Source organism: Myotis nattereri, assembly GCF_964212035.1.
Source record: "Myotis nattereri genome assembly, chromosome: 7".
NCBI lineage: Eukaryota > Metazoa > Chordata > Mammalia > Chiroptera > Vespertilionidae > Myotis > Myotis nattereri.
This window is the reverse complement of record NC_138082.1, coordinates 32,843,215-32,866,638: the sequence shown is the minus strand read 5'-3', so window position 1 is coordinate 32,866,638 and position 23,424 is coordinate 32,843,215. Positions and strand designations below refer to the sequence as shown.

Below are 23,424 nucleotides of genomic sequence, written 5' to 3'. Positions count from 1 at the left end.
ATGGCAGATTCAGAGAACCAAATTCATCGGGTCACCTTCATGCACATGTATGAGAGGGCAGGCGGGCTGCTGCAGGGCTGGCAGTGGTTTCGTAAGAATCACACATGACATTGGATGGCCAGAGTGACCCATCAAGCCAACGGTTTGGCCACCATACCCTGAGAGAATTTCAGACCCATTGGTTAACTTTCTAAAGATTTAATTATTATAATTTATTTTTTAGGGAAGGAAGGACAGATGTCAGAGATATAAGCCCTCTTCCCATAAAACAGAGCTCTTCACAGAGGATGTATGAACAGGATGGAAAATCCCCAGCTTGCCTTCCGTGAGTTGCTGAAGACTGAATGTATCAGCACCAAGGGAAGGAGGAGACAGGCGTTGAGGAAAGAAAATGAAGCAAGAAGGAAAGAGGCAATCCAGAAACTCAGAGCTGACCTGTCTGCACTTCATTTTTGAAAGGCCACAAGTTGGCACCTACAGCACAGGACATTCTGTAGGGCGATTCTTCCTTTGCCCCTGGCCCACTGTCTCTGAGCTGCCAGCACCCCACGGTCACAGAACAAATCAGACCATGTGCTGTGAAATGTGTAGAAAATTGATCATATGATAAAAACTAAATCGCTTGCTGCGACCCAGAAAGGAAAATAATGCAATACAGAACACCCTAGGAAGCCGCCCCAAAGGTGCAGAGGTCACAGGTGTGTGTTTGGGCTGAGGTAGCCCCAAAGTGAGACCTTGCCCAGTACCTGGCGAGGGAGGAACACCACACATTGGCCACAAGCTGTGCCACAACGAGACATTCCAGGAATGGGAAATAAGAAAGAACATTAAATATTTGAACTCTGGGCAATTTTTAATCCAAGCTATGAAGGGACAAGGAAGGTAAACTCGGTCCCTCCGTAAAGGTGTGCGCTGGTTCCCAGGGGCGGAGCCCAGTAACATAACATCGTTATGCTTGTTGACACTGCTGAGGACTCCCACATAAAAAGCCACTCCAGACAGGTTGGCTCTGGTCACACCTGCCTCTGAGGAGAGGCCAAAATTGTTCTGCATAAAAATGTCTGGCATTCCGACATTTTTATGGAAAGGTGTACAGATGCTTGTCTCGTAGGGGATTTCTATAGGGGCGGCAGTTGGGAGGACAGGTGTGCATTGTTCAAAGGAAGGCCATGAGGTCGCCTTCCTTATTTTTTTTTTTTTTACATTGCAATGATTATTTTAAATTAAATTTTATTGGGGTGACATTGGCCAACATGAGCATATAGGTTTCACGTGTGGATTTCTAAGTTACAAAATCTGTATATAACACCATGTTAAGAATAGAGCTACCATATGACCCAAAAATTCCTCTCCTGGGTGTATACATGAAAAACTCTAAATCATTTATACACAAAGATATATGCATCCCTATGTTCACTGCAGCATTATTCATGGTGGCCACGACATGGAAACAGACAAAGTGCCCTGTGATAGAGGACTGGGTAAAGAAGATGTGGTACATATACACAATGGAATACGACTCAGCCATAAGAGAGGTCTCTTTTTTTTAACAGCAAATTGCTCACCTGAATTCTGGCCTGAAGGAATCAGATCACATTTGCTCTTAGAACAAATGTTGCTGAGCACACAGAGGGTGTGGGTTCTGTAGCCTCAGTGTGCATCGTTTATAAGGTCTCCCTTGTTGTCAGTTGCCCATGAGCCCATGTCTCCATAGTGTTTCTCTTCCTGCTGACCTGCTCATTCCCAGGGGAGTGCAGTGCTGGGAGCAGGCAGGGGCTGAGTTGGGACAGGTGATTGTGCTCGGCGAGGGCATGGGCTCGCACAATCTACAGAACAAACCAGACAGCTCCATGGCCAGATACGCGACCCAGCATTGGGAGTTGGTGGGCAGGGGAGTTGCTATGGAGATGCAAGATATCTTGAGTTTCACAACATTGATACCCAAATCAGACAAAAACAGCACACAAATCAACAGTAGATCATGCTCACTCATGAAGGATGGTATCAACAGCCTACATGAAGCAGTGATAACTAGTGGCAGCCTATTTAAAGAATAGCAAACCATGACCCAGAAGTAGGGATGTTCCAGAAATGCAAAGGTGATTCAATATAGGCAACAGATTAACATATGTCACCATAATTTTATCAAAGAAGACAAATGTGAAAGATTCAAAACAGACAAATTTCAAAAGATGTTTTGATAAAGTTCAATATACACTTAACAATGAAATGACAAATAAAACCTTAATATGATTAAAAATTTAGACACCAAACCAGAACCCAATCGTGCTTACTGGTGAGATGTTAAAATGCTTCTTAGAATTCTGTCTAAGTGAGAAGCAAAACCAGGAGGCTTATTATCATACTGTCCTCTAACCCTGTGGGAATATATTAAAAGAAAATAAAAAAAAGAGACATTGACATTCAAAAAACGAAGAGGAGGCAACATTAATATCACTTGCAGAAGTTGCAGTGTATACATGGAATACTGCAGTGATTCTCAACCTTCTAGCCCTTTAAATACAGTTCCTCATGTTATGACCCAACCATAAAATTATTTTTGTTGCTACTTCATAACTGTAATGTTGCTACTGTTATGAATCGTAATGTAAATATCTGATATGCAGGATGGTCTTAGGCGACCCCTGTAAAAGGGTCATTTGACTGCCAAAGGGGTTGAGAACCGCTGCTCTAGAGTATCAACTGAAACCTATTAAAAATAATGTGAGATTTTAGGCCCAAAAACCTAATATAGATTAGTCAGTTTTATATCATAAGATATAATGACCAAAAAAATCTCACTTATAATAAGAACAAAAAGAATAATACCAATAAATAAATTATAAAAGAAATATGCCAAATGCACGCACACACACACACACACTTAAACTCTACTAAGGGACAAAAAGAAGATTTCAGTAAATGGAAATGTATATCTTATTCTTATAAAGCAAAACTCAAATCTGTTCTCTAATTTAATCTACAAATTTGATGTCATTAAATGTTAATGATTAAATTGATTTAAAATATCAACAGGATTTTTGTTCATCACTTGACAGGCTGATCTTAAGTTTAAAATTTTACAAAGCGTATGGGAATATCCAGGAAAGTTCTGAAAAAATATAGAAGATGGGTGGGGGGTGAGGTAGACAATCGCCTTGTCCAACACTTAGAAGCTGCAATAAGTAGAGCAGTTTGCTACAGTGCAGGAATAGACAGCCCCATCTAAATCAAGGTGCAAATGCCTGATAATGACTTAGTGTATCATCGGTCCTGAAAATAGTCCTCAGGACCTCCTGACATCTTCATGGAATGCCGTGGAAACAGGTGTGGGTTTCAGTCTCGCTGGCGAGGGACTACATTCCAATTGGGGATTCTTGAATCTTCCAGACCTCTCACTACTGTCATTCCCACAGCAGACTGGCCGCAGAAATGCCTGGCTCCAAACTGGGGCACCTAATTGGGACAGATTTCTAAGTAAGTGTCTCAGGGACACAGTCCTCCGTTCTTTCCTGGCAATACCTGCTTTGACAGAAAGCCGGCTTTGCTATTGACTCTGTGGTCTAAGAAATCTGAAGGAAAAGAAGCAATGGCGGCATCTTGGTGGGGGAGGAGATTGCCTCTTGTCCCTTAATCACCAGATGACTTCTTTTTTCTTTTTTTAAATTGAAATTAGTCACAAAAAGAAAGACACTCCTTGACACTGAGCTGCCTGGGACTGCCTGTCTTGGTAGGAATAAGGAATTATGACCATTGTATGATTTAAGACAGGTGTTTGACATAACTATGCTAAACACGCTGCTTTATATGTCTCAGCTCCTAAAATCCTTGGCTAACCTAACCTCATGGCATTAGCTCCTTATCTAAAAATGTAATTGTTACTCCTATTTTTTTTTTTTTTAGAAAATCAGGAAATGAGCCCTAGCTGGTTTGGCTCAGTGGATAGAGCGTTGGCCTGAGGACTGAAGGGTCCAGGGTTCGATTCCGGTCAAGGGCATGTACCTTGGTTGCAGGCACATCCCCAGTAGGGGGTGTGCAGGAGGCAGCTGATCGATGTTTCTCTCTCATCGATGTTTCTAGCTCTCTATCCCTCTCCCTTCCTCTCTGTAAAAAAATCAATAAAATATATTTCTTAAAAAAGAAAATCAGGCAATGAAAGAGAAAATGTAAGACATTTATTAAGGACTGCAACCAACCAAAAGGAAAATTACACAATTCATGAAGCATCTTTCTTCACTGAAACTTTTCCTTCCAATGCATTTTTCTGTTAAAAGAGAGAAGGGCGAGAGGATTAGACCCTGTGCTGTGCATGTTACATTCTTACGATGGAGGCACCGCGCCTGGGCGCCTGGGAGTCCTGGGTGCCATTCAGCATGGAACCTAAGATGGCAATGCAGCCAGCTCCTCACAGGAAAGGGTGAGGGACACCTGCAGGGAGAAGAGGAGGAACTGGAGTCCAGGTAAGGGAGACACAGCCCCAGATAGGAAACTCATGTCTCAAAAATGGTAGGTCCAGAGGAGCCCTGAGGAAAGGCTGCAGCCACATGCTGGGACTCAGGCTGGTCTAAGGAACAGCTGGTGGTGGGAGGCTGAGAGGGAAGGAACCAGTCAAGCCAGTAAAGGAGCAGGCTGGCCTCAGCTGTGGTCAACTGAGGCTGTGTGGCTCGAGTCATTCATTCATTCATTCATTCATTCATTCATCCATTCAATAAACATGTATGCATTGAGTATCTCCTGGGGGGATTACAAAGATCAGTAAGGTGTAGTAGCCCTGATCTCCAATAAGAAGGAAGGAAGGAAGGAAGGAAGGAAGGAAGGAAGGAAGGAAGGGAGGGAGGGAGGGAGGGAGGGAGGGAGGGAGGGAGAGAAGGAAGCATCACAAACCTAGTGTAGAAGACAGAAGCAGAATATAGCACAGTCAATGCAATTCCATGAATGTGACCGGAAGCCGGCAAGAACCGAACCCTATACTTCCCACAGGACCCATTGATTCGGTGTTTGCACTGACTTTACAGAGCAGGACTACTGCGAGTAGCAAGGAGAATGGACTGTACCTGGGGAGTCATCAGCAGGTGCGCAGCGAGGGGATCTCAGATTGTGAGTAAATAGAGTCACCTGCAGCCAGGTTTGCACCTCCCTCCATAGCATGGGCTGGGTCTTTCCTATCTTATGAGGGGATAGGGGTGTTTGGCTTCCCCAGTAGGTGGGTGGTCATGGGAGCTCATGACAAGAAGTCACTAGTGGGTCTGATACTTGGTATGGAAACCACTCAGCAAGCTAACCAAGAGGCACATGTTTTAGGGCCACCCCCATGTAGCTAATGGCAGGTAGGTATGTTGTCAACACTTCCAATCGATCAAAGTCCTTGCCTTCTAGTTGGCTGCTAGTAGTCTAGCTTCACCCAGCACACGACAAATGTATTTTAGACAAATAATCCTGAGGTTTTGTCCTCTTGTGCTGTTTTCTAAACATGGAGATATTGTCATGAGGCAGAGCATCACAGGGAGCAATAGAGGAGCTTTGGAGACAGACAGACATCAAGAGCTACTCCCCAATGCCAGCACCGCCTCTAAGAGCAGGGGCCTTTGAGACTCAGCTTCCTCATCTATGGAAGGGAGACAATGATGACAGCAGTTGCTGGGACTGCTGCAAGATTTATATAAGGCCAAGTACATGCAGGGTCCAAACACGGACCCCAGCACGCTTGGCAGTTCTGATATGCTCTGGTGCAGGGGATGGGCATGAATCGGGCATTTGATGAACATGTGTTGAACAAATTGATAAAACCATGAGACTGATTCTTTCCACCGTATAGCAACTGTCAAAAGGCCTAAGAATCGCCTCTTTTGCTGTTCTGAGGCATGGAGTTTAAGAATTCCACAATGGACAATCGATGTGTCACTCACACTGCTGTGGTTTGGGGGCAGTCGGTGTGGTTTGTGGTCTTCCAGCCCCTACGTAATGAAAATATCTGAGCAAATCCAGCAATAACAATCCAGAAAGTGTGAAACCCTCTCATAGAGCCCGGCCAATGTGAGGGGGGCTGATTTGCCATAGTTCCTATTTTAGAACAGCAAATACAAAAACATTTCAGAGCTGTTGGTTTAAATAATACCTTCCACTAGCCACTCTGATAGATGACATGATTTTCTAGCAACCTGAGAGAATCTTAGAACAGTGTTTGTTATGGTTCAAAAACACTTCCTCGGCTCCTATTTTGTTCCAGAGACTGAGCCAGGTTCTGAGACTTCTGGGCTGTGTGAGCCCACATCTCTGCATTTAGAAAGCTCCCCACAGGAACCCTAGCTTGTTTGTCTCAGTGGATAGAGCATTGGCCTGTGGAATGAAGAGTCCTGGGTTCGATTCCAGCCAAGGGCACGTGCCCAGGTTACAGGTAAGATCCCCAGTAGGGGGCATGCAGGGGGCAGCCAATCAATGATTCTCTCTCATCATTGATGTTTCTCTCCCTTCCTCTCTGAAATCAATTTTAAAAAAGGGAAAAACAGAAAGCTCCCCACGGGAAATGTGACTTTCACAATTTAGAAAAGCCAACCTGATGTAATTGTGCAGTCCTTCCTTCCTTCCTTTCTTCCTTCCTTCCTTCCTTCCTCCCCTCCTTCCTCCTTCCTTCCTTCCTTCCTCCCAACCTGATTGAACCCGTATTATATTCTAGACACCATTTTTTAGCATTATGAAACAAAGGATATTGTCATTATTAATTTAAGATAGTTCTATTAATTATATTTTCTTATTGTTTAACTAAGATAATAAGGACAACAAGCTAAGACATCCCTAAGGAGTTCATGGTCCAGTAAATTATAACAACTATAAATCTTTGAAGGACCTGAGCCATAGAGGTTAAGGGATTGGGTCACTGTTCCAGCTCCTAAATGGCAGATGGGGCTGGGAGCCAGGCCTACTGATTCCAGACCCTGTGGGTCAGCCTCCTCACTAGACTCCCTGTGGGAGCCTTACTAGCAAACTTAGAGCCTGTGTGAACACTTGCCCTGCAGAAGGTCACAGGAGGGCAGGGACAGACCAGAACTTCAGTCAAAGTCAATGCCCAGACCAGAGTGGCAGCCTTTGGCCTTTTGTCTGTGCTGTCTTTAAAGCAATGTTTTTTGGCTCTGGTTGGGTAACTTAGTTCATTCGAGCATCATCCAAATATGCCAAGGTTGCAGTTCAATCCCTAGTCAGGACACATACGAGAAACAACCAATGAATGCATAAACAAGTGGAACAACAAAAAGTTCTCTCTCCTTTCCACCCTCCCTCCCTCCCTCCCTCCCTCTTTTCCTTCCTCTCTCTCTGAAAAAAAAAATCAAGTAAAAAAAGATGTTTTGAAGTGATCAATTTTTTTCATAGAAATCAGGTCATGAGTTTATATAGCAATACATATGTATGCATGGCCAATATAAGCATATCATTAATAATAAAATACAGCCAGTTCATTGAGAACTCTATCTTTTACCCCGAGGATGCTCTGCAACGCAAAAAGAAATGATTTAAGTTTGTAAAAAAGGAATATGATGAGTCTGTTTCTTTATAATGAGTAGTTTCTTGATCTCAGCTAAAGCTGGTTTTTATATTCAGGGGCACATAGATGAAAAAGAAAACCTACTATTTGCATATTTCATCCAATATAACCTCACTGGTAAATTTTTCCTTGTATTTTAGTAAAAAGTCAGTTGACTTCTTTCAAATTCCAGTGGTTACAAATTAATTATACTATGCTTAGCCGGTGTGTTTTATTTTTGTTTTTTGTGTTTTTTTAATATATTTTATTGATTTTTTACAGAGAGAAAGGGAGAGAGATAGAGAGTTAGAAACATCGATGAGAGAGAAACATCGATCAGCTGCCTCCTGCACATCTCCTACTGGGGATGTGCCCGCAACCCAGGTACATGCCCTTGACCGGAATCGAACCTGGGACCCTTGAGTCCGCAGGCCGACGCTCTATCCACTGAGCCAAACCGGTTTCGGCTGTTTTTGTTTTTTAATAAAAGAATCTCAAGAGTCCAAAGGGAAGAATTCCATCATTCACTCAACAAACACTTCCTGAATGCTTGCTGTGTGCTCTGCTCTGTGCAGGCACTGGGAGACGACGGCAGGGAAGCTCAGTGAGCTCTGTGCCGGGAGTCTGGTGGGACAGAGCGGGCAGAAAGGAGACAAGCAATTGCATGTCTGGGATGAGGACTTGAGGGAGGCCCTAAAGAGATGTAGCTCTGACTTGGGAGGGGCCACTGAGCCGAGACTTGAGTGGTGAGGAGGAATTAGCCAGGTGGATGTTCCAGGTGGCAGTCACAGCAGGAGAAATTGGCAGTATTTGAGTACTGCCAGAGCTTAGGGGCTCCGGGGACTTGGGAGAGATGAGGCTAAAGAAGTGGGCAGGGCCAGGTCACCAAGGCCTTTGTGGGCCATGGTAGGGAGTTCGGACTTTATCCTGAGGTATATGGTGCTATGTAAATCTAAAGCCCCAGAAGCCCAAGCTTTATTTTGTGTGTGTGTATGTGTGTGTGTGTGTAAAAATGAATGCACTCTGAATCAGTCCCTATGATTGCATACCAACATTCCTTTGTGCCCTTCATGATGTCCCTTCACCAATGCCTTCAGAAATTCATAGCTGTGTTTGCTCCAATCTCTAGTAACTGAGAGTTAATATACTCATGAGACTAGATACTCAGTTTGGGTTTGGAAAACCAGGGCTGTCTTCATCACCCCACAACACCTCCTCTTGGCTCAGGGTCTGACTTTTGCACACCTCTGCTTTACCCCATAAGTGAAGGAACATTAGGGGGTTTAAGTAGAGCAGGACCAGAGTCTCCCCTGTATTTCCAGATAAAGCCGAGGACCTGCAAGGTAGACATTATGGGACCAGGACCTGGGCCAATACCAGAGAAAATGTGTGGACAAAAGCAGTAATTTGCCAATGTTGGGAGAAGACAGAGGGTAAAGAAGAGTCCACGATGCTCTAAAATTGTGAACTTGTGAAAATTAGGTGGGCGGTGGTGTCTTCACTTGAGGAAGGGAGCTGGAGAGGAGGCTGGTTGAGTTTCATTTGTTCCCAGGGTTTCCATAGCAACTACATCTAGTGGGCAGTTGATATCAGGGCCTGGATCCCAGATGGAGCAGGGCAAGAGATGCGGAGTTGGAAATAACTACATAATAATGATAAAGTCGGGCAAGTGGAAGAGATGACAGAGTAATCTACATTAGAAGGAAAGAATTGGGTCACAGAAATAATACAAGTGATCACAGGGTTTAAATTACCAATGGAGAAAAGGAAGGCAGATTTCCCAGATTTGGAGGATTAGAATCCAGTGTGCAAAAAGCAGAAAAGTGAATAGGAGACAAGGAGGTCGACCAGGAGCCATAGACACTGTGGCAAGAAGCTCAGCAGAGAAAGAGGGAGGATGGAAGGGACACCTCGTCAAAGGAAGGGAATGGTCTCTTGTTTGCTATTTGTTTGCTCTTAAAGTGGAACAACTTGATCACATCAGTGGCAGCAAACACAAAAGCCACAGGAAAGAGCCTGAGGGAGCAACAATGAAGAGCGGAAGGAGGAGCAGTGTCTGGAAGGGGAAGAGACTGTGGAAAGGCGAGGATGGGAGGTAAACAGTGAAGTACAACGTCGGAAGGTGTGGGAGTTGCAGTTTGAAGGCATTCGCTCCAACAGTCTCTGTTTCTAAATACACGTTTTTACCTTTGTTCTCTTACCTCAAGACTGCTACTCAAAGCCAGTATTTACTCTCGCTCTGTGCCGCTGGTTCAGGTACCTTCTATATCCAGAGGGAAAGACCCTGCTCATGGTCTCTAAAGAGAGAAAAGGAATGCATAGGCTCTGTCATTCACAGGCCACATGACAATAAATTAATGAGAAGGATTATGACAGCATAACCAGAACCCATTCTGCCACGAGAACATGACAACTCCGTCTTCCTTATCAAGCTCTCCTGCACCCTGTTCTGCATGGTGTTACCACCGAACCCAGTGCTTATTTCTCGCCACTGCCTGTGATCTGTCTCCGTCAAAGGTGTAAGCCCTCGAGGGCATGGACTGTCTATTTTTCTTTCAGTCTCTATGGCTCTGCCCAGTGCTTGTCACATGGATTTGCTGCATTGAACTAAATTGTCATGTTCAAAGTCGTCTCTGAGAGAGCTGCACATCTGTGTCCGTGATGCTTCCAAAGCCCAAGATGTTTTTAGAATTCAGCTCTGGAATTACCTTCTGAGACACAAAAAGGATCAGTCACATTAATTTATATCCATATATTTCTCATCCCAAATGGCATTTCCCCAGTGTGGTAGCCAACCTCCAAGATGGCCTCCTGGTTATTCACACTCTTGGGCGTGCCCCTTCCACACTGAACCAGGGGTGGTCTGTGTGATCAGTAAATGTACAGAAATGATGGTCTATCACTCCTGGAATTAGCTCATAAAAGACTTTGCTTCTGTCATGGGTGCTCTGTTGCTTGCTCACTTCTCTCTCTCTCTCTCTCTCTCTCTCTCTCTCTCTCTCTCTCTCTCTCTCTTTCTCTCTCTCTCTCATCATTTTCTTGGGGGAAGCCAGATGTCACACTTTGAAGACATTCAGACAGCCCTGTGGAAAGGCCCATATGATGAGAAACTGAAGCTCTTAGTCCAACAGCCCATGAAGATCTGAGGCCTGCCAACAAGCATGTGAGTAACCTTGGAAGTGAATCCTTCTGCCCCAGGCAAGCCTTCAGATGACATCACAGCCCAAGTCAACATCTTGTCTGTAACTTTGTTAGAGAGTCTGAGCCAGACATGCCCAACTAAGCTGCTTCTGGGTTCCTGACCCTCAAAAACTATGTTAATAAACAATTGTTGCTTTAATGTTTAGAGTAAGACTGATTTCCAAATGTCTTTGGGCTATTTCTAAAATTAAATCTAATGCCAAATATTTACCACCACTACAGAGATTCAAGAGAATGAGCCAGAGATTCTGAAGGCAATTCCAAAAGTAGTGTTCAAAAAACGTTCTCAGCAGTTGTCACAGTAGTGGAATAACTGTATATTCTTTCAAAGTGACTATATGGAGAAGGTCTAAACCTTGGGTTGTTTTTTGTTTTTGTTTTTTTAATCAAGCCTCAAATTATAAGCATGCCTAATGAGGATCAGACATTGAACTCAATGAAATATTTATGTCTGTTTTATTCATTGTGATGGAGAACTCTGGACATAGAGTAAATTTCACAATTACTTTGGAAAACAGCATGAAGGGAAACAAACAGGCTTTAGAGTGGCAGATCTGTATCAAAGTCCTGTCTGCCACTCACTACCTTTTGGTCAGTCCTAGTCACATGGCTGGAGGATTACCCAATTTAGCCCCAGTCAGTCAGATGAGCATTAATCCAGATCTTCCCAGCTACACGTTATTGCATACTTGGGTCCCATAACTTAGGTCATGCATCCAGGAGGGTAGCCTTGGGCAAGTTACAGAAACTCAGTTTGTTCATCTGTAAAATGGGAAGGAACATGGTGCTGCCTCACAGGATGGGTGTGAGGGTTGAAGGAGAAAATCATGTCTAGCAATTAGTACAGAGTAAGTATTTGTGCATACCATTAACACCTTGAGTTATTACTCATTTCTTCTGTATAAGCAGGCAATAACCTGGTTTAAAGAGTTATCACAAAGATTAAATAAGAGAACTGATCCGTAGTCAGAAGAAAATAAATACTATTAATGTCTGCCTAACACAAAATATAGTTGAGAGTGGAGGGCAAAGAGAAGATCAAAATAATTTGGGTTATTCAGAAAATGCCCAATGTGGGGCAGGAAAAAGGTCAATACTGATCTCCTGAGCTAGATTTGATAACCAATTCCCGATAACATTTAAGTGAGTTTCTAATGCCTCAAGTTTGCCTTTTGAATGATTTGCAAAGCATGTTTCTGCAGTGTTCTAATATCTTTTCATTTTCACTTAAAATAGTTTGTATTTCATGGGTTTATCTCCTATGAAATGGCTACCACAGAGCCTGCTTGATAAGACTGAGGTCTACTGATCTCGGGAAGACAGGACCACTTACCATGTGACCGTTCATAGAACTGTTCACGTCTGGGTTTGTCAGGAATGAGATCTGGAACACAATAATAGTATTAAGGCCTTGCCACTTCTGGAACATTGTGTGATTTTATTATCGATGCCGCCGATGTGCCTCTTGAACAAGGAGGAAGTGGGCGATCACCAAAGAGTTTGGCCATCATCAGCACCAATAGGAAAAAGCCTCAGGAACATAAAAATGGCTCCTAAGCCACAGAACGCTAACCCATCTTACTTCAAATGAGAGGCCACACAAGAAGGAAAGAAAGGAGAGCCTCCCTCCCCCAACCAAGAGTAGGAAATGATGGTCCATTCCAGTCACGTGACTGGAGGGTTACCCAATTCAGCCCCAGCCAGTTAGATGAACTTTAGTCCAGATCCTCCCAGCTACACCTTATTGCGTATGTGGGCCCCATAGCTTAGGTCATGCATCCAGGAGGGTTGAGCAAGCTTGTTCAAGTTTACAGACCCTTTCAAGGGGAACACCAACATCTACCCTGACTACTGGACAGAGATGTTGGGGCCGTCAGATGAAATCATGCATGGAAAACCTCTGTATAAACACAGAGGGACGCTTAAATGAAAGGTTGTATTGCTATTGCCTAGTGTGAAGAAAGAAACAGAAATAAAAGAAAATGTTTATTTTCAGTAATGACTAGTTCTTCAAATGTTATGCATAGATATGTCTAGTTTTAAATGACTCACTAACAGAAAGCTTCAATATGAAGTTGTTTCGAGAAAAAAACATTTAGAAAAAGAACAGATCTCAACTTACCAACTAGATAACTGTTTCTCCATCTAGAGGATCCCAATATACCCCCAAAAACCATCTACATAAATGTAAACATCAGTATGTATCAGCACATGAAAGAGAGAAAAAGGAAAGACACTGTAAAAAATGCAACTCTTATCTGGAGAACTCTGATTACTTAAATAAGACAATATATTATTTCAAATAACTTTATAGGGTACCAAGCATGTATGTCTAAGAAAGTATGTGGGGAAGTGCAATTTACATGAAACTAAAATTGACTAAAATGCTTCCCATCGAACTCAGAATTACTCCCAAATGTTATGGACCAGAAAGATAGAAGCTTGTTTAATGGTCTTGCAAATAGACTGTGTTTAGGTCAATTTTTAGAGGTTTCTCTCTATGAAGATTCCATATGTGTGCAGTTAGGTGCACATAAGTAGCTTTCATGAAGCCACTGAAAGACTACAAAAATACATGTGGAAAGCCCTACCATGTGGCTCAGTAGGTTGACCATCATACTGTGTACCGGAGGTTTGCTGGTTCAGTTCCTGGTCAGGGCACAAGCCCAGGTTGTGGGCTTCATCCCTGGTCAAGGTGCATGTAGGAGGCAACTGATTGATGTTTCTCTCCTCTCCCTTTCTAAAAAATTCAATAAAACATATTTTAAAAATAGATGTGTATAGGTGGTGATGGAAAGAGACATGCCTTGGGGTGGTAAACACACAATACAATATAAAGATGATGTATTATAGAATTATATACCTTACACCTATATAATTTTATTAACCAAGTTAATCCCAATACATTCAGTTAAATAAAACCTGCACATGAAAGCTCATAGTATCATTATTTGTAATATCCAAAAAGTGAACCATTATTCAGCAATTTAAGGAATTAAGTATTTGCACATACTACAACAGGTATGAACCTCCAAAACATGAGTCTAAGTGAAAGAAGCCAGTCATTAAAGAACACATATTGTATGATTTCACGCGTGTGAAATGTCCAGCATAGGCAAATCTATAGCCACAGGAGGGAGATGAGTGGCTGTTTCTAGGAAGGAATGAGGATCAGAATGACTTGCTAATGGCTAAGAGGTTTCTTTCTGAGACAGTGGGTATGTTCTGGGTTTAGAGAGTAGTGATGATTGTACAATTTGTGAATATATTAAAACCACTGACCTATACACACTGAAAGGGGGAACTGTTCAGTATGTAAATTATATCTCAATAAAGGTGGTATTTTTAAAAGATAGAGACACACGACTAAGCCAGGACAATGGAAATTTAATGCCAAAAGGTATCTCCCACTGGAGTTTAAGAGAAACACTTTTTTCCCTCTAAGGTTAAAGGATCTAAACGTGGAATAGCTGGTAGCCTTTCTTCCTACTACATGGAGAAAGGCCATGGCAATGAGAAAGGAAGGGGAGAGGAGAGGCGTGGGAGGGGAAGGGAAAGGGAGAAGGAGAAAATGAATGTGGCACACATTGCATTGAAGGTGCCTAAATTGAGTTGCTCCTAAGGCCAACTCCTCCCTTTCCTTTCTGGGAATGTGGTCATGAAATTGTCTTATGTCAGCTCAGGCTACCTCTAGTTGAGTTTCTATCTCTTGAAATGAAAGGCAGTAAATAAATGAAGCGCCTGTCACCTCTCCTCCCCTGAGCTCAGAATTTCTGTTCAGTTATTCTTCCTCAGTTTCTCCCTTTGGGACTATTTTCTCCCTTGGCTGATGCCTTAGCCAGACCTCTTCTCTTCCACTCCAAATGAGAAGGATTGGTCTAAAGTCAAGTTCAATCACCCACTTACAGGTGTAACATTGCACTCTTGACGACTGCACCATCACGTGATTGGCTGAGTTCTATGCACCATGTAGAGACCCACACGCTTCTCCATTAAAATGAAAAAATAACACAGACTACCTATGATTCAAATATCTATTTGATTAAGGAGAGGAGACTTTTAGCAAATTTAGACATTTATTTCCTCAAATGTCTTTATAGCTTTTATGCTTTTAAAAATTATGTAGTGAAAAAAAATTATGTAGTGGAAAATCCAAATTTCTTAATATTCAAGGCAATTTCTTACCAGATATTTTCCATTTAATCTAAACCCTTATTTATAATAATTTGAATTTTTTCAGTCTTATTCTCCATGGATAAATCTTTCTTTATATTATAGTCCTTTTCCTGGAAATTCTTTTGTATTCTACATGTTTGTCAAGTAGTCTTTATTTTCATGACTCAGGTGTCTTTTATTTTTTCTATTTCCTATTTCCAACAATGGTTTATTTGTTCCATGTCTAAATTCATCTAGTCTATCATCTTTCATGTTTGTAGTATCACCATTTATTTCACTGAAAACAGTTAACAGTTGTTTTCTAATTTTTTTTCTGTGTCGTGTAAGAAATTTACTTCAGAGTTTCCAGGAGTTACTTTAAACTCCATCTGCTCTCTTCTCTTTCTTTTGAATTGTAGCTTTTTTTTAATTTAAGGAATTCTCTTTTTTAAAAAAAGGAATTTTTTTTAATTGGCTCAGAATTCTTAAAATCTCAATCTCCTAATCTTCCAGGAAAAGCAACCTGAGGGTTTATGTAAAAATCATGTTTGTTTCAGAAGCTAACTTAACTTAATGTCAGCATCTTCTTACAAAATGTGGGATTGGGAGAACAGTGAGTGTCTTCACTCTGCAATTAGAAAGATTTGTGGTGCCACGTCCATATGTCTCAGTGGTTGAGCATCGACCTATGAGCCAGAAGGTCATGGTTCAATTTCCGGTCAGGGCATATGCCTCTGTTGTGGGCTTAATCCCCAGTAGGGGGAGTGCAGGAGGCCACCAATCAATGATTCTCATCATTGATGTTTCTATCTCTCTCTCCCTTTCCCTAACTCTCTCTGAAATCAATAAAAAAAAAATTTTTTTTTTAAAAGAAGATTTGTGGGTTGCCCAAACAATCAGAATCAACTTCCCAAGTCAGACATGGAAGGGGAAGGGGTTAATTTAGAGGACCATTTATTAAATTAATTTCAATTGTGTCAAAGGTCATAGAATGAACTAGAATCCATTTCTCTCAACATTCACTACTAACTCCCAACCCCAGTCAGCATTTTCGTTCACCTGTCCTGCCTAGCCCCCATCTACTCTTAGCTAGTTCTAATCTACTCTTCATCTATTCTGTCATTGCCCTACTTACAACCCCTCAATAGCCCCATTGCCATTCTGATCAGCCAGGGATGCTCAACATGACAAATGAGGCTTATCTTGAACTGGTTGTGGTCTTGTCCAGTCCTACTCCCACACCTCTCTCTCTGCATTTTGCTCATTCCAGTCATGGATTTCTGTCCATTTTAATCCACCAGCTTCTCTCCTATTTCAGGGAATTCCATCATGATCTCCTTTCACTTGGAATTTCTTTTCTCCCTCCCCTCCATCTCCTGTCCCTTCTGTCCTGATGTCAACCCTCCAGTTCTTGGGTTGAATATCAGATCCCAGGGAAGCTCTTTTTGCCTGGGACACAGTAATCTGTCCTCTCTTACATGCTCCCAACTACTTGCCTGGTCACCCCTGCTTAACAGACATCACCCAGATCATTGATACACTCCACAAGGGCCAGAACTATGCTTGTCTTGCTCCTCACTATCTCCCTAGCTTTCTCCATAGAAACCACAAAATCAATTCCAACAAAATGCTGGTGAAATGATATTCGTGGCCTCCTGTCACTTCTGGGCTAGCTGACCAGTGACTGTGTGAGTGTGTGAACTGTGAAACATATCTGACTTTCTAGATACTTTAATGAAGTCTAGAAAAGGAGGCCCTTGGTATTGTCATAGCACCAAGGGAATAGGACCCTGGAGCAATTGCCCCAGAAATCACCTGGGTATTGATCCTTAAAAGTAGCCAGTGTGAACAAGATCAAGCCACAAGGTTATGCTCAACTAAACACTGTAAGGAAAAGGTCCTAATAACCTGGGCAAAGTTCTACCTGTGCCAGTAACACCACCCCCTGTACCAGGAGTTCTCATCACTGCTTTCATTACTTCCTAATCCTAAAATGGACTTCCATAATACTAGACTTATCCAGTGATCACTTTGTAAGTGATATAAATGTTTAGTCACTATGTTGTACACCTGGAACTAATACAGTATATGTCAACTGTAATTGAAAAACAAATTTTAAAAACTAAATATAAATATATAAATAAAATGGACTTCCAAACAAAATATTTAAAGCATGGGTATGTTAATAATATGGGAATATTACTTTTTATGTATAATTTTTGAAGTTGAAATTGTATAGTCTTTTAATGTAATTTTCACTACAAACTTAAATCTTGAAAAATTGAATAAAATATGAATAAAAATAAAAATACCAGCTGTACATTGGTAGAAATGTTTTTAAAATACCTGTCAAGAATATTATCCCATTATGAATAAACAAATAATATATGTTTTTATCCCTAGTTACAGTCATATCATATTCCTGACCATTTCTTCCTCAGTTTTAAAAAATTCATTCAACAAGTACTTCAACAACATGCAAATCAACAACATGCAAATCAATTTCAATGTGATTGAAGGAAAGAGTGTGTCCTGCCATTCACCTGCCATGTACCAGATGCGAGACCTGATCTTCCTTGCCCATCCTTCCCTGGTTCGGTCAACAACCTATCAGGTGGTCTTTATTCCTGGCATTTATTCCTTTACTAAGATGAAGAAGCTACAGATCATGAAGGTTAGGTATCCTGACCTAGACTGCAGAGCTGGCAAATAATTTTGACCTCTAGTCCAGCAAAAATGTCCCTCTTTTGTTCCACTAAACCACGGGACCAGTGAGTGCATACTTAAGTCTAAAACTTTGAAGATTTGCTAATTTCACAAACCTTGGGGAAACAAGAGATAGACATAGATATAGATGGATAAGTAGAGGATAGATAGATAGATAGATAGATAGATAGATAGATAGACAGATAGATGCAGACAGACAGAGGATAGGCTGGAGGAAGTAAGAGGATTTGAAAATGAGATTGTAGGTACAAAAGAGAGAATCCAGCTGAGTAAGCAGAGCTCTGCTTGCCCATACCTGGGTGATGCTCTGACTACACTATTACAGCAATCTGTCACAGACTCTACGAGGAGCTGTCCTGATGGACACCAAGGCTGGGTCATACCTCTTCGCTGCTGTCGGACTCGGAGCTAGAGGACCAGTGGCAAAGAACCCACACGTCCTGCACCTGCTCAGCTGACATCTGCACGGTGCTTCTGCAAGAGGCTGCTGGCTGGAAAACACAAAGCAATGAGCTGTACCTCCAGCAGCGCACAGAGGGGTAGACCTGTCCCAGAAATCAGGAGGACTGTAGGGCTGGACTAAATGACGCAGACAGAAAGGGAAAATTCACAGAGGCATTTCGTTTTTCCAAAGTGAAAGTCTCTCAATACCTAAGGAGAAAAATGAAATATTTAAATATCTCTTAGGCATTTGATACATTATGAGTCCCAGGAAAGCAGACGTTCCCACATGAGCACTGAGGGGCTGCCCTGAAGCCGTTCCCACTTGAACAAAAAGAAGTGGGAAGGACCCCAAGGTTCTCCTTTGGCTCCAGATTTCATTTGCTCTGACACTTGGGGTTTGGGGTCCTTTGTAAAATAGTCCTGGTGAAAAGTCTCAAAACAAAGGATTCCTTTTCAGAATTTACATCAGTATAAAGCAACCCCGACATAAACTGATAGTGTAACAAAAGCCCGAGAACACGTACATCGCATCGCAAACGCCTTGGAAAGCAAACATTGGTTTGATGGTGCAGCCCACGGGTGCGAACCAAGTGTGGACCATGTTCTGGTCACTGGGGATACAAACCAAACATGCGTGGTCCTATGTTTATTCCTGACATTTATTCCCAATGGAGCCCGAGCTAGTGGGGGAGACAGATATTACACAACAGTCAACCGCAAAATAATGTGGCTCTCACACGTAGTGTTTTAAAATTATTTTAAGTAGAATTTGAAATGTCTCTGGGATTTTTGTTTGGTGTTGGCCTTGTTGTATTCCCTTTGCTTGGAATCATCACTATCCCCATTTTAAAGAGCAGGAAACTGAGGCAACAGGGGCTAAATAATTAGCCAGGATCATTCAGGACCATGTAACCCAGAGCTCAAGTCCTCAACCACTGGGCAACACTGCCCCCACCTGGGGAATACAGCATGGGCATACTTGGTGCCTCACAGTGTGACCGGCCAACAGGCAACAGCCAAGCTCTTACTGTGACATCATGGAAGAAGACGAGGCACTTCCTCATGTTGGCTTGTGGGATTGGGTGTGGCGGAGGGTGGGGAGCGGGGGGAGGAGGGTGGCCCTTCCCACCACACTTACTACGAAGTAGCCACTTTGGAAGTCACAGGTGGCGGGGTCTGCGCCAGAATCCCTCCTGCATGTGGTCTCCCGAACGCTGAATTCTATATCCAAGCTCGAGTTGTTCTCACCCAGAATATTGACCTTCACAAAAACAAGGCATCAGTTTGCCACTGATGAGTTTCTGAAATTCACATGGTTAGCACGGTCTCTCCCTGCACAGGGAGAAAACGTTACAGAATCTTCCACCAGTAAAAACAGCTACCAGTCATCTCAGCCACACCTGGTCTCATGCCCTCAGGCTCAGGCCCAGAGGAAAGGTGCTTAACCAAAGGCACACGGTACTTCAGGGAGAAGACGGAACCAGCCTTCGGGGTCCTAACTCCAAGGGAAGCATTGTGTCTAATGACTTAGGTGTGTAATTGATCCTCCTTATTCACAGGTTCCATACTTGCAAATTTGCCCACTCACTAAAATTTATTTGTAGCTCCAAATTTCGACACTCAGGGTCCTTTGGCAGTCATTCACGGACATGTGACGTTTTCGTGGAAGGGGCGTGGTGACTGTCGCCTGACCAATGCATTTCAATAATCAGAAAAGGCCAGAGAGAGGCAAGCATAGGCAGCTTCCAGGTAGAACAGCAGCATACGGATGCGGTGGGACATCACCTAACTATGAACTCATTAAGGATCACACACGCGTACATTAAGTGTGCTGATTTGCAGGTGCATGTGTGCTGGGCTCGGGTCTGTACCAAGATGGTCACATGATGGAATGTGCGCTGGGTGGCTCTGCCTCACACCAGCTCATCTCCCCAGGCCAGACTTCCATGGTGTCCGTAATTGGCTCTCTCAGGACCTATCCTCATGCTCTTATTCATTTAATTAAGTCCTCGCTTTCTTCTGTCATGAGCACAGCTAAATTACAAGCAAATTTAAACTGTTCATCTGCAGGTTGGCAAGAGGACATGGATTTCCCCACACCGCAGCCAACAGAGCCTGTGGGCAAGGAATGAGGTTCTTCATTCTGGCCCAGGTCTCTTCAGAGCGAATTCACCCTTCGGTGTGTCAGCCTATGGCACACGTCTCACACTGACCCCCCCACCACGACATCCAGGCCACGACAGCTGGTTCCGGGCTGCACACCTAACTAAAGCATAGCCCATCGTCTTCATGACCTATGGCCCAATTAGAAAAGACAACTGGGACAATTCGATTTATTTCCTGGGACGCTGGAAATGGGACACAGAGCCATTTTCTGAAGAAGGGGCAAGATGACCATGGTGTATTTGGAGACTGGGAAACCATGAGCCACATGCTCTTCATGCTTCAAGAGTGAACAAGCTAAGCATGAGGGAAGGCGTCACCCAGCCAGGATGGGAGATGCGAGCAGGCAGGCTGAGAGAGCACCTCCATTCCCTCCTACGTGGCCTGTAGTTCATCGAACCTGTCCCACCCCCCACCTTCACCGAAACCAACGTGCGGGCATTTCTGCCCTTCTCTGCACAGGAACCTTTTAGGCCTGTGGTTCTCAACCTTCCTAATGCCGCGACCCTTTAATACAGTTCCTCATGTTGTGGTGATCCTCAACCATAAAATTATTTTTGTTGCTACTTCATAACTATAATGTTGCTACTGTTATGAATCGTAATGTAAATATCTGATACACAGGATGTATTTAGTCGACCCCTGTGAAAGGGTCGTTCGACCCCCAAAGGGATCGCCCACAGATTGAGAACCGCTGCTTTAGGCAATCAAATCCCTGGGGACAGGGAGGGGGAGGAGACTTGCTGCCCACACTCTCATTTCCTTTGAAGGATATATCTGCTTCTCTTTCTTTGCCTGTCACCGACTTAGGCACGGAAAGCCCAAGAAAATTCATCTTTCCCTACTTCCAAAGCTAACAGAAAACAGACTACTACTAAACTGACAAAGGGAAGGCGTTTCTTTATCTCAAAAGCCAGGATTTATTTCCAATAAATATTAGAAGCAGAACTGCTGAACTTGAAAAGGCCTCCTTTCTAATAAATGGGAAGTTCTTAATAAAGGATTTCAAGAGGAGCCATGGGGACACAGACTACAAAGGCAGGATGCTCGGCGGGGACCGTCTGGAGCCGGGCAAGGGGGCCAGTGAGACTCGGGAGTCTATGGCAGAATCGTAATTAAATCCTTTCTCTGCCAAAAAAATGTCTGAAAGGGGTGACTAGCTATTATCATTTTAACTTGAAAAGAAATAAGAAAAGTGTACCCAATGCACTGACCAAAGAACAAAGGCAGAAAGCAGTAGCAAGAGGCGTGGAGGAGAGGCACTGTGCGCTTACTCTTTTTATGGAGCTTCTGAACGGCCGGAACAGATACGGGCTCAGGGACCGAGCGTTCACTTCTGCCACCGAGGCGCCCAGGGCCTGCCGCAGGGAGGCCAGGTCGTAGTCATACACCGGGAAACCTGGGCATGCAAGCACGCGGGACACCGTGAGACCAGGTGCACGGGCTAGGACCACCCCCCCCCACCCCCCCTCAGACTGAGAGGCGCTAAGTTCCCTACCTGTACAGGACCAGTTGCTCATTCCAAGAACAATCATGACCAATAACGTCTTCAGCACCATCTTCTCTGTGCTGGGAAGAATAATTTTCATTCAGAGCCCGGAGAGTGTCTCTATGCGTCAGAGGACAGCACGTCCTCCTGAGAGCAGCCCTTTCTTTATTGGGTGTGACCCAGTTTGCTCCCTCTGACTGGGGCAGTCTGGAGCGTAACCAGAAACAATTGATCCCGGGTGAATATTTACCGCTGCTTTTTCCTGTGGAAAGGTGCCAGTTTGAGGCCACTTTGAAGTTGAAACCTCAACCTGGGACTTTAGCCCACGGCAAAGACAGCAAGAGGCTTAGGGACTCATGTGTGCTGTTTGTTTTTCTCTATTTTAATTTCATCCACATGCACAGCTTATTTCTCTTTGTTTTCATTCCATTTTTGGAGGGAGGGGGTATATTTTATTTTCTATCAAACTTCATTTCTGATTGTTGTCAGTTTAGTCCCCTCTCATGTTCCTAAAAATCCTGCAATTGACTGTGTATAAAAGGTGTGTGGTTATTTCAAGGCATTTCTGGGACTTGTAGCTGCAAAGAAAATAATTTAATCTACAGGACTTAAATATGCCAAGCAAGGACCAGCCTTCTCTGCCAATGGGCATTTTTGCGCTTCTCCTGGACAGGATGGTTGGTGTTTGCATAGTGATGGTTCTTGTGCACAGCAAAACCCCAAGGTCGCTTGTGAACCATGACAAAGAAGAGGCACTTTAGAGCAAATATAGTTTGTGTGACATGCAGGTCCTCGTGTTCTCATTCTTAGAATTCATGCAGACAAACTGTATTGTGCTGGGGCTTAGGGACGCCTGGACTTTCTTGGCTCCACACTTGTCAGGAATGGACCCTTGGTCATGGGACCCAACACCTCTGAGCCTCACCTTCCTTATCTATAAAATGGATAGAAATGGTTAGATGTAAGGTATATGATTAGTCAGGATAGGGTTTTCCAGAGAAACTGAGCCAATGGGATATGTGTGTGTGTGTGTGTGTGTGTGTGTGTATCATAACATATATATTTTGTTCATATATGCTTATATTTATATATGAATGTTTATGTTTATAGGTTATACACATACATTTTAAGGGATCGGCTCACACAATGGCAGAGGCTAGCAAGTCCAAAAATCTGCGGAGTGGGCTAGCAGGCTGGAGACCCAGGGAAGAGTTGCAGCTCAAGTCCAAAGGCCATCTGCTGGCAGAATTCCTTCCTGCTCAGGGGAGGTCAGTCTTTGTATAGTAAGGCCTTCCACTTACTGGATGAGGCCTACTCATATTATAGAGACTAATCTACTTACTCAAAGTCTATTCATCTAAATGTTAATCTCATCTGAAAAATATCTTCAGAGAAACATTCAGAATAAAGTCTGACCAAATATCTGGGCACCATGGCCAAGTTGACACATAAAATCAAGCATCACATAAAGATTAAATCACAAACCCTTGAAAGAGTGCTTGGCAAATTAATTGCTCAATAAATGGTAACTGCTGGTAAGAATTCAATTCAATAAGTATTCTTAGTATCTGCTATGTTTAAGGCAACAATAATTACTGCAGAGGATGTCGAAATGAACTAATCATCTAGCTCACCTGCTTAAACACGCAAATGTAAGTGCCAGCACCGGAAGCATAAATTGCTATAAGCCTGGAGATGATGGGGACATTGGCCATTCACTCACTTCTCC

At 43.1% G+C, this 23,424-nt stretch overlaps 1 protein-coding gene across 1 annotated transcript; it reads right to left on the bottom strand.

Moving 5' to 3' along the window:
- Positions 1–4,154: 4,154 nt before the first annotated feature.
- On the bottom strand, positions 4,155–21,834 carry SPP2 (secreted phosphoprotein 2). Its single transcript, XM_081095947.1, has 8 exons — positions 21,705–21,834; positions 21,481–21,605; positions 19,182–19,304; positions 17,983–18,090; positions 12,840–12,894; positions 12,051–12,101; positions 9,718–9,813; positions 4,155–4,264 (listed from the first exon to the last, which is right to left on the bottom strand). Exons 1-7 carry the CDS (start codon positions 21,793–21,795, stop codon positions 9,728–9,730), a joined length of 639 nt encoding a protein of 212 aa, XP_080952073.1. The 5' UTR covers positions 21,796–21,834; the 3' UTR covers positions 4,155–4,264; positions 9,718–9,727.
- Positions 21,835–23,424: the final 1,590 nt, after the last annotated feature.

Bases quoted from the DNA above. Each gene is read 5' to 3' on its own strand.
- SPP2 (XM_081095947.1), bottom strand. From the start codon at position 21,795: ATGAAAATTATTCTTCCCAGCACAGAGAAGATGGTGCTGAAGACGTTA. The intron at 21,606-21,704 runs GTAGGGAACTTA...TTGCATGCCCAG, and splicing joins GAGCAACTGGTCCTGTACAG to GTTTCCCGGTGTATGACTAC. The intron at 12,102-12,839 runs GTAAGTTGAGAT...ATTGTGTTCCAG, and splicing joins GAGAAACAGTTATCTAGTTG to ATCTCATTCCTGACAAACCC.